General features: G+C 42.1%; 1 protein-coding gene across 4 annotated transcripts in view; it reads left to right on the top strand.

Annotated features, from left to right (window-relative positions):
- nedd4a (NEDD4 E3 ubiquitin protein ligase a) overlaps positions 1 to 17,879 on the top strand; it is a 137,423-nt gene that overhangs the window by 105,408 nt on the left and 14,136 nt on the right. For 3 of the 4 annotated variants that reach the window (XM_085968760.1, XM_085968764.1, XM_085968763.1), the window contains 10 exons: positions 575 to 677; positions 1,857 to 2,014; positions 7,029 to 7,155; positions 7,750 to 7,938; positions 8,816 to 8,878; positions 12,500 to 12,619; positions 14,590 to 14,796; positions 16,601 to 16,678; positions 17,129 to 17,183; positions 17,325 to 17,383. In XM_085968760.1, coding sequence (XP_085824886.1) covers positions 575 to 677; positions 1,857 to 2,014; positions 7,029 to 7,155; positions 7,750 to 7,938; positions 8,816 to 8,878; positions 12,500 to 12,619; positions 14,590 to 14,796; positions 16,601 to 16,678; positions 17,129 to 17,183; positions 17,325 to 17,383 — 1,159 coding nt within the window. The remainder of the gene's footprint in view (positions 1 to 574; positions 678 to 1,856; positions 2,015 to 7,028; positions 7,156 to 7,749; positions 7,939 to 8,815; positions 8,879 to 12,499; positions 12,620 to 14,589; positions 14,797 to 16,600; positions 16,679 to 17,128; positions 17,184 to 17,324; positions 17,384 to 17,879) is intronic. The other variant, XM_085968761.1, reaches the window with a different exon arrangement.

Here is a 17,879-nt window from a genome sequence, read left to right on the forward strand (position 1 = left end):
TGTGATTATTCATCTCCACCCTCCCCCTCCGAAGCGCTAACGTCAGGGGTCCTACTCTATGATTAAGTGCTTCTACATGTGATTTTTTTAAGCCAAGCTAGTTCAATTTATTTGATTTTTCATTGTGCTATGGGAATTGTCAAGATAGAAGTAATTTTCTAGAGGAGTGAAAGGCAGCCTTCATGACCCATGGTGAAGCATAAAAGCTCTCTTAATGGTTGTAGCAATAACGTTATAGAATCTCTGACGTAAGAAAACTACTAGGCACTTGGTCTAAGCGTTAAACAAAGCTTTAATCAACTGTTTTACAACATGGAGATCTAGTTGTGTCCTTCACTAGTTCCTGTTAAGAATGTCCTGTGCAAGCTGGGCCCGTGCCCGAGTATTTATACTCTCCCTGGACAGCGCCACCCGCAGGCCGCTCAGTTGATTCATGTCAATCGCTCTCTTTAAAAAAGCACAGAACTATGAAAAGCAGAATTTATGCAGCAGTTCCCCCTTGAATATCATTTGTATTTGTACCAAAATTACTTAATTTTTTTTTAAATTACTGCTTTTGCTGTGTTTTTCCCAGTCATAAATCCAGGGTTAAAGGGCATCTTCGCTTAAAGATGACCTATCTGCCTAAAAGTAATGCTTCTGAAGAAGATAGCACAGAGCAAACTGATGAATCGGAGGTAAGTGTAATAAACTGTTGAGTGTTTCTGGTCGTTGTATAAATTCTTTTTTTGACAGAACCAGTAAATTTGTAGACGGCCGTAAAAAAAAATTGATTAAACGTATAAGTGCCACTATTTAGTGTTTTTAAATTGCTGTTGTTTAATGATTCTTATCTTGTGTTTTCAATGTGCGTGCACCCACAAATATGCACAAGGATTGCCGGGGCTATAAATTTGTACTGTTGAATGCTGCTATTTCATTTTTCACATTTGTACCCCACTTTGCAAACCAGCTGCCCCTAATAAATTGTCTTTTATATCAAGTCACACTGATGGCCACTACCAGGTTTTATCAGTAAAAGCTTTTATTTTTTTTTAAATGAATTGCTCCTGGCATTTCTGCTTGTGAATGAAAACCGAGAGCTGCAACAACAACAACTTGCACTTATATTGCGCCTTTAACGTAATCGAACGTCCCCAAGTGCTTATTGCAAGTTTTCTTTTGATGTTCAGAGAGTGATCTGCTGCTTCTATTCTCCGCCCCCCCCCCCCCCCACATTTTTTACTTTCTTCTGTCTTGTTAAGTTCCTACCAAATGCAAGACGCCATTTTCTGGTTTAGACAACAGGCGATTCACATACAGTACATTGCTGCTTAGCCCCTTGGAGGTGCGCAGAAACCGCCCAGAGTGACTCATCTCATTTTTGTTTGTTTTTCTTCGCTGGGCTGTTTTGTTCCAACTGCACAATGCACATCAGCACCCTTGCTGCACGGAGTACTTGCTCTGCCACAAAACTTTAAATGGACACAAATAACACTAACTTGCGCAAAATTCAGATTGTATCAGAAGGAATAGACTTTGTGTATTTTGGTCTCAAGCTAACAAATTTAAATAAAACTTGAGGACAAGTTAATTTATAGTCCAGTTTTTAAAGATATAACCAGTAGTGATTTATTTAAACATCCTTTGAATAGGTACATTGTTTTTCATCTTTTAAAATGTACATTCTTTATGTGACAAGAAAAGCGGATTTTTTTCTTAAGTTTCTAAAGACCTGTAATCACTTGGCGCCAAGAATCATTTTCGTTTGTATTCGGAATAAAAATGACCAAGTTTTTTGAACAAAAAATGTAGAAATATTACAGTGGGCCTCAAAAGATTGACTTTACCACGCTTGAACGTTGCTTTTTCTTCAGCCTGGCTGGGAACTTCTGGACCAACAGGACATGACTGTCCATAACCAACCACCTCCTGTATTGCCCAGTGGCTGGGAAGAGAAGCAGGATAATCTCGGCAGAACTTATTTTGTCAATCATGAAACCAGAACAACACAGTGGATTCGACCAAGTTCTCAGTAAGTCTTGAGAATTTTACTGTGGTTTTTAAAGGAAGGTAACTGAGAGGGTTGGAATAAAGGAGTAAAATCCAGTCTCGCTGTAGCCTGAAAAAATAATCGTGCTCTGCAGCCCTTCGGTATTGCACTGTCTTCACTTGCCAGGTAGTTAGCAATTTCCAAAAATAACTGTTCAATTGGCCTCTGTGGTGCAGAACTAAACAAGCACAATGAGCCGACTGCCCTGTGTAATGTACTGCCAGGGAAACTGGGTCAGACTACAGATGATTAAAAAGATGCAACTTGGCAAAGAAAGCATTTTTTCTCTCTCTTGACCTTGAAACCTAGAGCATAAAATGTATTATTTTTTTAATGCTAATAACAGCATCCAAGGATTCATATTTAACTTCTCATTTTAATAGAATTTACCTTTATGCTTTTCCACACTTCTACAGCATTTTTCTCTCAATGTCAAATGTCATTCCTTGGTCAAAGGGATAGATAGGACGACTGCTCCCAGTCCTCTGGAAGGGTACCCTGTAACTAGCTGAGAAGTGATGGGAGAGAGCAGCCAGAGTTAACCTGCTTTCTAGTTTGTTATTCTCCTATTTGCGAACGCCTTACTTCCCATCAGTGCCTGCCTGATGTAACCATAGCGGTTCACCGTACAGAAGGAGGTCATTTTCTCAGTGTCTATTCCAGCACTTTGCGAGAGCAATCCAAAATTAATCCCACAGCCCTGCTCTCTCCTCATAGTCATGTATCTTCCTTTACGTCAAATATTTATCCAATATTCCCTTAAAATGATCTCTCCCTCAACTGCTCCCTGTGGCAAAGCATTCCAGGCTTCAATAATCCTCTGCGTTTAAAAAAAAAAAAGTCTCCTAATCCCCCCTCAATCTCTTGATGACCTCTCCAACCAGAGGAAATAGTATTTCCCCATTCACTCGATAAAACCCTTTATAATTGGGAAAAAAAGTGAACTACATTTCCTCTTCACTTTCTCTGCTCAGTTGAAAATAGTCCCAGTATCTCCAAGTCTTTCCTCATAATAATTCACGTTTCCCATCTCTGTCATCATCCTGGTAAATTGTGTGCCCCATCATAGGAAGGACATTAAGGGTGCACGAAACAGCATACAGTATTCTTAACTGTGACTTTTTTTACTTGTGTACTTTGTGCTCCTATTTCTAAGACCCAAAGTGCCATTGGCCGCCTTATGGCTTTGTCTACCTCTTCTCTCAATTTTAGGAAATTATATATTTGAACCCCAAGATCTCGTTGATCACCCACACTCTTTCCATCGAGTGTATATTCTCATTTCTTGTTTGTCCACCCCAAATGTATTGAAACATAGAAACATAGAAGGTAGGAGCAGGAGTAGGCCATTCAATGCGATCATGGCTGATCATCCAAGTTCAGTACCCGGTCCCTGCTTTCTCCCCATACCTCTTGATCCCTTTAGCCTTAAGAAATATATCCCAACTCCTTCTTGAATATATTTAGTGAATTGGCCTCTACTGCCTTCTGTGGTAGAGAATTTCACAGGTTCACCACTCTCTCTGGGTGAAGAAATTCCTCCTCATTTCTGTCCTAAAAAGCCTACCCCTTATCCTTAGACTGTGACCCCTGGTTCTAGATTCCCCGACCATCGGGAACATCCTCCTTGCATCTAGCCTGTCCAGTCCTGCCAGAATTTTATAAGTTTCAATGAGATCCCCTCTCATTTTTCTAAACTCCAGCGAGTGCAAGCCCAATCGACCCAATCTCTCCTCATATGTCATTCCTGCCATCCCAGGTATCAGCCTGGTGAATCTTCGCTGCACTCCCTCCATGGCAAGAATATCCTTCCTCGGATAAGGCGACCAAAACTGCACACAATACTCAAGATGTGGTCTCACCAAGGCCCTGTACAACTGCAGCAAGACATCCTTGTCCCTGTACTCAAACCCTCTCGCTATGAAGGTCAACATACCATTTGCCTTCTTAACCGCCTGCTGCACCTGCATGCTTACCTTCAGCGACTGGTGCACAAAGACACCCAGGTCTCGTTGCACTTCCCCTTCTCCCAATCTATTGCCATTCAGATAATAATCTGCCTTCCTGTTTTTGACACCAAAGTGGATAACCTCACATTTATCCACGTTATATTGCATCTGCCATGCTTCTGCCCAATCACCCAACCTGTCCAAATCATCCTGTAGTTTCTCGGCATCCTCTTCACAGCACACACGCTCACCCAGCTTTGTGTCGTCTGCAAATTTGGAGATATTACATCTAGTTCCCTTGTCTAGATCATTAATATATATTGTGAATAGCTGGGGTCCAAGGCCCGACCCCTGCAGTACCCCACTAGTCACTGCCTGCCACTCGGAAAACGACCCGTTTATTCCAACTCTTTGCTTTCTGTCTGCCAACCAGTTCTCTATCCAAGTCAGTACCTTGCCCCCAATCCCATGTGCCTTAACTTTACGCGCTAATCTCTTATGTGGGACCTTATCGAAAGCCTTCTGAAAGTCCAAATACACCACATCCACTGGTTCTCCCTTATCTATTTTACTAGTTACATCCTCAAAAACTCACACTTGTATCTGGAACTCCTCAGCCTTATAAAAGCTAAGCATTGTGCCACTTAATCATTGCTGCTTCTCTCCTAACCTCTTCACCCTTGACAATGTGTTCCTTTATTGGCCTTAACAATGAACCTAAACTCAGGAACATTTGATTTGCCACTCACTGTCAAGCTTTACAGGTGAAATGAAAACAAGGGGGAAGAAAAATAGTAAAAGTTATCAGATGCAGTGAAGGAGCTGGTCACCTATTTTTAGGATGTGTGCCAGCAGGAAGATACTGGTTTTGTAAAACCATGTTTAAGAGTGAGAAGCTCTTGTTTGACTTAGCTCAGTGATTTGTTCAAATTAATTTACAAGCTAAATAACAACAAAATGGCCTCTTCCACTATGGAACAGGGTATTGGTTAGAAGAATGGAAGATCATCAGTTGGGTATTTTAAAATTTTGGTGGCTGAGGAGATAAGCTTCAGTAACCTGCTGGTGGCGTAAATTTACTGTACTGCCTTTCTTTATCCAATTACTCAGTGGAACTTTTGTATTTGTGCTGTCTATACCAAATCAAAAGGTAGTTCTGTTGAATCATATACTGGACTTGGAATTGAGATGGGTCAGATTTCATTTGCTACACCAACCACCATGTGGTCCCCAGTTGCTTTTGTATTGTTATACTGGCTCGCTGGTGCTACCAGCTCCCGATGAGCAGCTGATCGCAACCCCAGTGCAGTGTTGCCAGCTTCATTAAGGTCGGTGGCCAGGAGTGCCAGTCTTTTGCCAGATCCTCCTGGTGTCTGGCCTCAGTAAATGCAGCAAGTTGCTGCCCGCTGCATGAGACCAGTGTGCGGGGAGCTGGCTGCACTAACATAGCAATACAGCAATATAATAGCAGCTGAATTATGATCGCCAGTTCCTGCCCGATGAGGGACTGCTTTGCAACGTGTACTATTTCTTACTTGGAAATAGAGTCTGCCTAAACTCATTTCACATGATCCTTACAGCCAACAGACAGAAGCTTTCTTCCCATTTAGTCTCTACTGAATTGAACCCTGGCGCTAGAGGTGAAAAAGCAGTGCCTAGCTCACTGTACCATCTAATTGCCTAGCTCACTGTACCATCTAATTGCCTTCAAAGGCTTTTAATGACAATTATTAAATATATATATGTGCCTTTATTTTTCTCCAATTCTCTTCTGAAAGTAGTGACTCATGTTAGGCATGTGGTTTCACTTGGTGTCCGGAACCCTTTGTTACCTTACCCAAGTGGCCAATCTACCCGTGAGCCAGACAGGTGAGTATTGGCATGCTGCCCTCCTATTGGGAAGAGAAAGATTCACACCTGAGCCCACTTCTGTCCCTATCCAGTGTACACACATACTTTCCAGCAGGGGGGGGGGTCACTTGATGGTGATCGTGAGCAAGAACTCTGGCTGACTTCTCTCCACCTCACTCTCCCAATGTGGGTAGGCAGCGGTCAGCTGTTGTACCCCAGCTGCCTCCCTGCCTGAGATAAGTTAACTGAGCTCAGGAGTAAATTGTGACATTTCTGACCCCAGTGGCTCAGTATCACACCACGTGGCACATTTTCACTGAGCAATTGGAGACCGATAGCCGCAGCGGTGGATTCTCAGACTTTCACACAAAGGGCCCTAGTTTGAAGTTTGAAATCACTGCCTTTTGAGTTCAGTAGCACTGATTTTTGTTTTTTTCCGCTGCTTTCGTGTTTCATGCCATCTCCTCGTGGTGCTGGAATGCTCCATTGAGAGTTGGAAGATGAAGGGTGAAAGATCAAATTGGTAAGACCGAATCTGCACTGCAAAAAGTCTGGCTCCTGTTGGCTGATTTAAGAGTTGTATTGTCTGCACAAAGATCTATACAGCTCAGGTTATTTTGGCAGAATAGAAGATTAAATGTCCAAGGGGCCAGCTTATAAAGTTGAGCAAAGGGATGTTCCGCTCGATTTCTGATGATACAAGAAACTCTTGAGTATCAATTCTGATTGAAAAGTTATGTTTCGGCTTTTATCGGAGTCAAAAAATTGATTAAACCCCAAAATCTGTGGAAAGATTTGGAATTACAGGAAACTCTCTTTTTACCGGCACCTAAATAACCGGAAATCTCTCTTAACCGGCAAAATTCAGAAGTAGGTTCAGGTAAGTTTTACTTCATATTAGTGGCCGTGTAACCGGGGCTCCTGGATCTGTGGCCATGTAACCGGGGTTCCTGCACCTGTTGCCATGCAACAGGGATGCCTGGATCTGTGGCCGTGTACGGGGCTCTCGTACCTTAGTAAGTATACCTCGCTGTAATCCGGACTTTTTGATCAACCGGCACCACGCCGGTCCCGTCGGTGCCGGATAAAAAAGAGTTTCCTGTAAAAGGGAAACGATGTGTGCTTGCAATGATTGGGGGGGAAAAGTACAACCATAACCTTTGCTTGACAAGAAGTTATCCATAATTCCCCTACAGGGACTGCGCATCTGACATAAATCATTGTCGAAATAACATCCAGCTGGAGGCACAGCGTGTATATAGTACACGGAGACAGATATCAGAAGAAACAGAAACTCCTGAAAACAACAGAGATTCTCCAGATGTGAGTTTTGATGCTTTTCACTTTAAAAAAAAAATCTGCGCAAGAATATTCTATTACATGTTTTAAAAATAAACTAAAATGGAGAATTCTTAAAATTATGCAATTTCTTAAACGGGCATCAGTTGTAACTCTTAAACTTCAGTATATAATGGGCACAAATGTCATTATGGAGCCAAACCTAATTTTAATCTCTCAAATAAAGTTGTGTTTTTATCATAGTACAGTAATCCCTCCCCAACCGCGGGGGATGCGTCCCTGACACACCCCCATGGTTAGTAAAACCGCAGTGGGCAACTACAGTATAAATGTTCAAATAACACGATAAAAAAGAATATAAAAGCAATAAAATCATGTTACTTACCTTAATCCTAAATTAAAAACCGCGTATATGCAAAATTCACTGCCGCGGTTGGCAAAAGTTGTCGCAGAGAGGAAAGAGTGTATACTTGAAATCCGTGTTTGGCAAAACCGCGGTTGGGGCGGGATTCCTGTTTTACCAATTGGGCCATTCTAAATATGCACTTGCTTTAAAAATGATTTGCCATTTCTGATCAATGTAACGTGATGTCTTTTTAAAAAAAAAAACTGTTTTAGCAGAGCTGGGAGATTCTAACTGATGATGAAACTGCATTCAGTAGCTGCAACCCTCAGTCACCCCCACCTCCCCACACACCTACAGGACAGAGCGCAGGTTTCGACTTGCAAAATCAACTTGCAGAGGAACTTAACAGGCGGTTTCAGGCTTCTGGGTTTACAGCTGCAGATCGACGCAGTTCCTGCTCGGTGAGTAGAATGGCAGGTTTTTAAGCCTCTTATTGTCATTGAAATCCATGTTAATATTTGGCTTTAGTTTTCCTGTAATTAAAAAATTTGTGCGTTTACATTCCTCAAGCATCGTGTTCAAATCCCCAGTGTCTCCCTGTATAATAAGTTTACTCATTTGAATTAAATGAATGCTGCCTATCCATTTGTCGGATTTGAGCAGCCATTAGCCAGGTGAACAGTTTCTTTTTTTAAATTTGTATATGGGATGTGGGCGTCGCTGGCAAGGCCAGCATTTATTGCCCATCCCTAATTGCCCTTGAGAAGGTGGTGGTGAGCTGCCTTCGTGAACCGCTGCAGTCCGTCTGGCGAAGGTACTCCCACAGTGCTGTTAGGTAGGAAGTTCCAGGATTTTGATCCAGCGACGATGAAGGATCGGCAATATACTTCTAAGTCAAGATGGTGTGTGACTTGGAGGGGAACTTGGAGGTGGTGGTGTTCCCATTCGCCTGCTGCCCTTGTCCTTCTAGGTGGAAGAGGTCGCGGTTTGGGAGGTGCTGCCGAAGAACCCTTGGCGAGTTGCTGCAGTGCATCCTGTAGATGGTACACACTGTACAACATTTAAAACTGTGGGTTAAATGTACAGCACCCATTAATGTTGTTCAGTATTGCACTACCCACAGATTTAATCAAAATAATTTGGTTTAGTGTGATGTCAATAGGACTATATTATTGTCTCTTTCTTACTATCATATGTTCACTCATTCAGTCTGGTCACATCTCCACCTATACCTTGGCCCTTCCAATATTCAATTGTACTAAGTAATGTTATTTGTAAAATCTAAATCCACATGCAGATTATTTTGATATGTTACGTGTTTTGTTTTACTTTCTCAAGAGTCATTCCAGTAGACGGGGGAGTTCACAAACTATTTTGGAAGAACAGCCCGTGCTGCCAGTTGTAAGTTTTTTGTCATTTTTCTTGTTAAAATTTGTCAAATGTCCTATGGTGCTTATCATATCGCGAATATTCTGTTATTCAATGGGAGAAAACACCCTAAGGACATTCCTTTCAGAATTTGGTGCTGTCTGGAGCCATCCTGTTCAGTACTTGTCACCATTCTTGTTGTCTACAAGATCCCATGCTGCCCATACTTGCTCTTTCTCTTCTGCCGTTGGCAGTAGTTGTGACTGTACATGAATGATTCATTTTTGTCCCGTCAAATCAGTCTTTTACACTTTTAGTCACTAAAGTCATCATCCCTGCAGCTGCAACCTAGACATGCTTCACTGTTCAGCATTTTTGATATTGGATGGACAATATTTTATTATTACAGCTAATTCTCCTCAAGAGCTTCCAATCGGACAGCCTCTCTTCTGAAGGCTCCAAATCAAACTCACTGACTGGAAAAAAATACAGGCTCCTAAATCCCTTCAAGAACAGTAACTGGAGCCAAGCAGAGTTCAAATAACGGTCTGTTAAATTCAGAAAGCTGCCAATCAGACATATATTTGAACAACTTGCACAGTTCGATCTCTTTAATTCTCTTCAGTGCCAGCAGGAAATGGTCATATTTGTGTTTATCATTAGTTACCCTTCCCAGTGACTGACGCTCACAGCACTTACATTGGCTATTGAAATTGGATGATTTCCAGAACTGTAGAGCCTGCTCCAAGCTCGGCAGACGGACTCATCACGACAACCTATTTTGGTGGAAGACAGTCCTCTTGAAACCTCACATTCTGGTTCTATAATTCCCTGACCATAAAGCAATTGATAACTAACTGACCTGTGTTTCCTAATTGTTAGACTTTGTTACCTTTTAAAAACAACTGCATTTCAGACGAATATTAGTGTGCATTCCACGGCGTTACACTCCTGTCAGCAGTGTATGACCTGACTTCCAGTGAGCAATACCACAGGACATCTTCTATACTACTTCCTCAAAGTCTTACTTGAAATACTTCAACAATGGCATTGAAGGAACAAGCCAGGTTAGGTGCCAAACATTATAAACCAGGTGCCAGGTCCCAGACTATCTCACGAGCGATGCCATGGTGAATCTGCGAGTACAACCATATGAAGCTAGGTTAGAAACAATAACTTGCATTTATATAGCCCCAATAACATAAGAAAACGTCCCAAGGCGCTTCACAGGATTGTTGTCAACAAAAATTTGACACAGAGCCAGGTTTTAAGGAGCGACTTAAAGGAGAGAGAGGTAAAGGGGTGGAGAGGTTTAGGGAGGGAATTCCAAAACTTGGGGCCTAAGCAGCTGAAGGTACAGCCGCCAGTGCTGGGGTGATGGAAATCAGGGATGCGCAAGAGGCCAGAATTGGAGGAGTGCAGAGATCTCGGAGGGTTGTAGGGCTGGAGGAGATTACAGAGATGGGGAGGGGTCTGAACGCAAGGACGAGTATTTTAAATATAAGTCAATGTAGTTCAGTGAGCACAGGGGTGATGGGTGAAAGGGACTTGGTACGAGGTAGGATAAGGGCATCAGAGTTTTGGATGAGCTGAGGTTTATGGAGGGTGGAAAGTGGGAGGTCGGCCAGGAGAAGATTGGAGTCTGGAGGTAACAGTGGCATGGATGAGGGCTTCAGCAGCTGATGGGCTCAGGCAGCTGCGGAGACGGGCAGTATTACGGAGGTGGAATTAGGTGGTTTTGGTGATGGGGAAGACATGGGATCGGCAGCTCAGTTCAGGGTCAAATAGGATGCCGAGGTTGCTAACAGTCTGGTTCAGCCTCAGACAGTGGCCAGGGAGACGGATGGAGTCGGTGGCTAGGGAACGGAGTTTGTGGTGGGGATTGTAAACAATGGCTTCTCGATATTTATTTGGAGGAACTTTCTGCTCTTGCAATACTGGACGTTGGGCAAGCGTCATGGCAAATCAGAGGCAGTGGAGGAGTTGGAAAAAGGTGGTGGTGAGGTAGAATAGAGCTGGGTGTCGTCAGCGTGCATGTGGAATCTGACGTCGTATTTTCGGATGATGTCGCTGAGGGGCAACATGTAGATGAGAAATAGTTTATGGCCAAGGATACATCCTTGGGGGCTCCAGAGGTAACGGTGTGAGAAGCGAAGCCATTGCAGGAGATTCTCTTGCTATGACTGGACAGATAGGATAGAAACCAGGTGAGGACCGTCCCACTTAGCTGGACAGTGGAGGAGCGGCATTGGAGGAGGATCAAAGGCTGCGGACAGGTTGATAAGGATGAGGAGAGAGAGTGCACCGAGGTCACATGGGATATAATTTGTGACTTTGATGAGGGCCATTTCAATGTTGTGGCAGTGGCTGAAACCCGATTGATGAGGTTGAAACATGGCGTTGCGGGAAAGATGGGCACAGACTCCTTTTGTGCCCCAGGATGGTTTATGCACGCACCTGAACGGGGGGGGGAGAAAGAAAACGACCCTAGCTGCTACGTCCATATCAAGGCTGCTAGAGAAACTCCATTGAGTAACTGTGTCCAAAGATTTCAGATGATTAGGGCTTAATCAAATTGCTCGGCGAGGTACACGGTCTGGGAAAGCTTCTTCACTTTCCTCTGTGCCCGCAAAGAATTCCCAGTGAGGTGCAGAAGAGCACTGGAAGAAAGCTCCACGTGGAATAAAGTTGAAGGACCAATATCTTGGTTGGGTTTCTCTGCCTTCCAATTGGATTTTGACATATTCTTTTGTTGGTGTCAACAGATGAGGTCCATATTTCCGATGGCTAATTTAAAACCAGTTACTGACCAGAATGTTGAGTCTAAATCCAAAGATTGCTCATTAGTTTTGTTGACCTCTTATTGGATGAATTTTGCTATTTCTCATCCGAGCTGCTAGCTGGCAAACCATCCAAAATAGCTGTGCATTATTGAAGGTAAAGAGAAGATGGCCAATTTCATTGTACTCGCCCCACTTGAATTGCAACTTATGTTTTCTATTTGTGGCATGGAAAACTGTGTAAACCAAGATCATCCTGCCCTCCCTGAGAGACAATTTGTACATCCAAGAACTTGCATCAAATGAATGCATAACATAGGAACAGGAGTTGGTCATTCAGCCCCTTAAGCCTGTTCCGCCATTCAATGGCTGATCTATATCTTAACTCTATCTACCCGCCTTGCTTCCGTAACTCTTAATAACCTTGCCTAACAAAATCTGTCGATCCTAGTTTTGAAATGTTTCAATTGACCGAGGCTCAACAGCTTTTTGTGGGGAGAGTTCCAGATTTCCACTACCCATTGTGTGAAGAAGTGCTTTCTGACATCACCCCTGAATGGCCTGGCTCTAACTTTAAGGTTATGCCCCCTTGTTCTGGACTCTCCAACCAGAGGGAAAGGCTCTCCCTTGTGCCTTCCTGATGTAACTGTACCACGGCTGTTCACGTTTAGAAATCCTACAGAATTCTTGTTTTGTTTTTTGGAATAAATCCTGTTTTCAAAGAGAATTTTAATGTTTTAAAGCGTCTCATCAAATCAAAATGTAGAGTTATTTTTTGTTATGTTTAATTTCTACAAAACTTTCTACCTCCAATGACTCTTCCTTGTTGTTGGTCTTCATTTACTAATTTAATTTTATCGGTTGCCTGTGCTAGATTTTACCCACTTCAACGGGATTACCACCAGGCTGGGAAGAAAAGAAGGATGACAAAGGAAGAGCTTACTATGTCAACCACAATAACCGAACCACCAGTTGGACACGACCTGTTATGCAGGCAAGTTGTATTACAGATAATCGGATTATACATTAATCTAATACTCTTGTGGAACCTGAAGGGGCAATTTAGTTATCTTCTAATTATTAGCATGATGCAAATAAGGAAGGTTGGAACTGATAATGATTCCATGTACAGACTAAGATTGAAGATGGATTGTTAGCTGAATGAAAATGCTAGCTTACTGTTGATAAATTTGCACATTTCTGAAACATTAGCAGGTATTTTGACATTTAAAAAATCCCCTTTTTAGATCCCAACATTCTTGCTCCTCCCGCCAGTAGGTCTTCCAATCTGAGTCACAGGTTTCACCATTGTTGCTGTCTGTACAATCCTTTAATCAAATGCTGCTTCCTGAGTCCAGGACTTGGCTTCCTCCTCCTCTTCCTCTGCCCCGAAGGAGCGGGTTGATTGCTCTGTCATTGTAATTTTCTTTCTCCGTAAAATGACCCAGCCAAGAACTGGTGAAACTATGATTCAAACTTGCTGTTCTGCCGCTAGAAATCTGGGCTATTTTTCAGAATGTCCTGACTGATGGATTGCGTCGCATAATCAATTGGAAGAGAGCCCAGATAGAATCAACTGTTCCTTAAACCTCTACTATACATTCAGGCACAGGGCTTGGGTCACTTGCACTGCCCACAATTCTGACAAAGTGGCTGTCAACAATGAGGAGCTATTTATTTTTTTGAATAAGATAGGCAAAAACATGAGTCAAATATACTTCATTGTTCTAAATGCTAGTGTTGCATTTTGGTCATGTCACCAGAAGTTGCATGGTTTTATTGATCACAAGATGGGTTTAAGTGAATTTTTTCCAATTATTCATTCCTCGGGTGTGGGTCATGTTGGCAAGGCCACATTTATTGCCTGTTCCTAGTTGCCTTGAGAATATTGTGGTGGGCTGACTTCTTGAAAGTGATTGTTTGTGTAACTAGGCCACTTCAGAGGAAAGTATGAGTCAACCATGTAGTGTGGTCTAGAGTCACAAGTAGGCCAGACATGCAGACTCCCTTCCCAGAAGGATGTTAGTGAACCAGTTGGGTTCTTATGACAACCTGGCGGCTTCCATGGCCACTTTTTCTCGTGCTAGCCCGCAACTAACCAGATTTATTGAATTCAGATTCACAACCTGAAGGGTGAAATTTGAACTTGTGACCTTTGAGTCACTAGTCCAAGACCAGAACCGCTATTCTGCTATACACAAATGGTTGGAAGTATGGACTGGAGCTAAGACTTAAATGTTTTGGTATGTTTTCATTGACTGCAAATATGGTAATTTTGTTGAGGTGCATTTTTACAATTGTATCTTGTAATAAAAAGCGTATTTATTAAATTATTTCAACAGGCTAGTTCCAATAGATTATTTCTCTGCTGTCATTCTACTTTCGTTCCCATGGTTGCTTACTGCTTTTGTATGTGCACCGAATATCAGAACACAGGAAAACATTGCACATTTGCTGAATCTTGCACTCCAGCCCTTTCCTCACCTACCTCGGTCTCGTTACTCTCGAGTGCTTCCCAATGGATTCCCTTTTTATCCGGATCAAATTGTTTTCTTTTGTCATTTCTGCCACTACGTTCGTGATCTATTCCTTTTTATTTTGATGGTTACCGTTGTCTCTCAGCATTGTTTTGCTCTCTTACTTTTGTTGGCCTCTTCCTCGAGAGCTGTTCCCTTTGACAGGCCTGTAAATGTCCTCCAAGCCAATCTTGTCCATTATCAGCATCATTGAGAGGCTTGGTGTCGACTGAGGGTTGCAAAACTGCTTTCTGGCACCTCAGTCCTCCATCAATGCACCTATTTAGCATCCAGTGCACCATATTTGGTACAAATTGCAGAAACTTGCCTTTGTAAATATCAGCCCCAAAATTTAGTTAACGAGCTTACTATAAAATAAACCAAAACCATGAGGCCTAAGTAACTGCAGTTTGTCTATTTTATGCATCTGTTTTATTTTTGTGCACAGACCACTAGTGAAGCAGTACAGCCAAAGCCCTGTCGGAGTCCCACAGCATATCTTCCTCCTCCAATCTCTCCTCAAGATTCTCCACAAGGCTCCCCGAGCCATCAACGGAAATATGAAGTGGGCTTTCTCCCTCCAGGCTGGGAAATCCGATCCGTAACCAATGGTCGATCTTTTTTCATTGATCACAACAGCAAAACTACAACATGGGTATGGAGATGTTTAAATAAATGTTGTTAATTCTTCATTTGTATAATGAAGTATAAAGACATGGGGATTTTATAGTACTTATGGTTGATGTGTTTGCTCAGTAGTCCATGCATTGAAATAACTTCATCATACAGTATATAGGTCTACTGAATGCAGATTCACTAATGCTCCACTTATAGTTTGGCTTTAATTTGTATTTGCAGCTGAATTCAGCAGATATTTAAATGTAAATGGTAATTAAAATGGCTAACCCCTTGATCTCTGAACAGCAGAATTACATCAAACTGCTGTAAGCTACCAGAACTGAGACTTTTGGTATAAACTATGGGGTTCTGCCCACTTTGAATTAAATGTGATCTTGTGGGGCTGCTCCAGAATTCCAGGGACCCTCAACTGGCTTGGCCCCAGACTCGGACGCTACGGCACACTCGCCCTTCAGACCACAACTGAAAATTTGAATCCCAGTCCTTAACTTAATGAAGCACATTTGACAGTGCTCGCTATTGCTGCAGATCCTCACATGTAATAGATCTGTGACGGCCCCTCCCTCTAGGATAAAATGGGAAGCCTTGGCTTTGTTTGATTTCCTTCTCTTCCACCACCACCCCTCCCCCCCCGCCCTGCCCCCATTGCATTTGGTCAATATTGATTTGTCATTGTTCTGCTCTGCTGAATGGGAAGGACTATATCAGTAATGAGTATTAACACTCATTGAAAATTAATTATTTTAAGTAGTGTTTAATTATGTACTGAATTCAATAGAGATACGACATTTTATTAGTAAATTACAAACCAGAACATGTATGGTATCCCAAACTCCTGTCTACACTTCTGCTACTTGGGTAGATGAACCTGGTGAGGACACTGAGGCAAACTATAGCTCCCCCGACCACCACCCTGATTGAGACCAGCTAACTCAGCACAGATTGGGAGAATTGGAGAATTGAACCATGAACCACCGTGATCTGTATGGCTCAGTGCTGTTCATTATGGTTCGACACATTGTGATGCTGCAAGCATGATATTTTTTGGAGTGCGTAGCAAGAAGCTACAGAGGAAAAGCTGAATGAAATACTTCTGAAATCCTGAAGCATTGGTCAGAATTAGAATCCTGTTTCATTTGGGTCTCTGCTTAAAGCTGTGGAAAGCGTGCAAGGAAAGGAAAGTACGGCGCTATATTCCCATAGGGATTAATTGAATGAACTCAGATTATTCCTCTCTGAAAATTAGGTTTAAGAGATAATGATAAAGGTACATAAAATTATCGGACAAAATGAATAAACTGGAGTTGTTATGACTGTTGATAAATCATAGTTTAAGATAAGCGATTGAAATATAGGTCTAACGGAAATGAGTTGAGCATCTCCCAAATTTGTATGATAAAAGGAATAAATTACAAAATGTGATCAAGGCAGCAAGAATTTGCATTTATTATAGTACCTTTTAATGAGAAGTGCGAGAGGAAAAAATGGATAGGGAGCCAAAGGAGATTAGGAGGGGAAGAGGTGGGTTTGAAGGAGGTTCTTGAGAGCCAGTGAGGGTCGGTTCACTTTAAGTGTTCTTTTTAAACTGTAGGAGCGTATGCAAGTTGGTGTGATGCCCAATGTCAATCTGGCGTTTATCGATCAAATCACAACTGAAATGGTAGTAGGAAGAAGCAAGTTATAAAATGTATGCTTGTCATTAATTTAATCATGTGGATTAGACAGAAAGGCTGAAATAGCTTTTTCTTGTATCTGCTAATTCAATTGAGTATTTATTAATTGTTCAGTAATTAATTCTGTGCTTTAATCTTTATAACCAGGAGGACCCAAGATTGAAAATTCCAGTTCATATGAGGCACCGACCATCGTTAGATCCTTCAGACCTTGGACCACTTCCTGTAAGTTAATCTCTTTCCTTTTTCTCTCTCTCCCAAATTTACTGTATGATGTAAGAAAACTACTAGGCACTTGGTCTAAACGTTAAACAAAGCTTTAATCAACTATTTTACAACGTGGAAGTCTAGTTGTGTCCTTCACTAGTTCCTGTTAAGAATGTCCTGCGCAAGCTGGGCCTGTGCCTGAGTATTTATACTCTCCCTGGACAGCGCCACCTGTAGGCTGCTCAGTATTATTCCAATTAAAATGCTTTATTGGCATGAAAGTTTATTTCATAAGTCTTTCTTTCATGACCGACTGATTCATGTCACTGTACATAAACTTAAACTGTTTCTTTATTTTTGAAAAGAAATATTATTGCTATTCATGTCCTGTTTTCCCTCTGTATATTGGTATAAACAGCATTGAAATTTTTATTTTCATCATTTGGTCAACTTTTTATCTTGCTACAGCCTGGCTGGGAGGAGAGAGTCCACTCCGATGGTAGAGTTTTCTATATAGACCATAGTGAGTACGACATTTATGAAGCATTATTGTTAGCATCAATTATAAACATTGAATATATTTGTAGCCTACACTTGCTTTCATGTCTATAAAATTTTCTTCAGATAAATAAAAGGAAAATAAATGTAAAATGTTTCCTGGCAGATACCAAAGTTACCCAGTGGGAGGATCCTCGCTTACAGAATGTAGCCATCACTGGACCTGTAAGTAAAGAATTTACAATTTCAGAGTTTAGAATTTTACGTTCTCAGAGTCATAACGGCACAGAAAGAGGCCATTCGGCCCATCGAGTCCGTGCCAGCTCTCTGTAGAGCAATCCGGTCAGTCCCATTCCCCCGCTCTATCCCAGTAGCCCTACAAGTTTATTTCCCTCAAGTGCCTATCCAGTCTCCCCTTGAAAACATTGAGTGTCTCCATTTCCACCACTTCCATCAGCAGCGAGTTCCAGGTCTTCACCACTCGCTGCGTAAAAAAGGTTTTCCTCACGTTCCCCCTGTATTTCTTGCCCAAAACCTTAAATTAGTGTCCCCTGGTCCTTGCACCATCAACTAGTGGGAACAGCCTTTCCCATCTAGCCTATCTAAATCCGTCATAATCTTGTACACCTCTATCAAATCACTCCTCAACCTCCTTTGCTCTAATGAAAACAAATCCAGCTTCTCCAACCTGCCTTTGTAGCTAAGATCCCCCATCCCCGGA

Source organism: Somniosus microcephalus, chromosome 27 (genome assembly GCF_052327205.1).
Source record: "Somniosus microcephalus isolate GS21.2 chromosome 27, FLI_Smic_1.0, whole genome shotgun sequence".
NCBI classification, from domain to species: domain Eukaryota; kingdom Metazoa; phylum Chordata; class Chondrichthyes; order Squaliformes; family Somniosidae; genus Somniosus; species Somniosus microcephalus.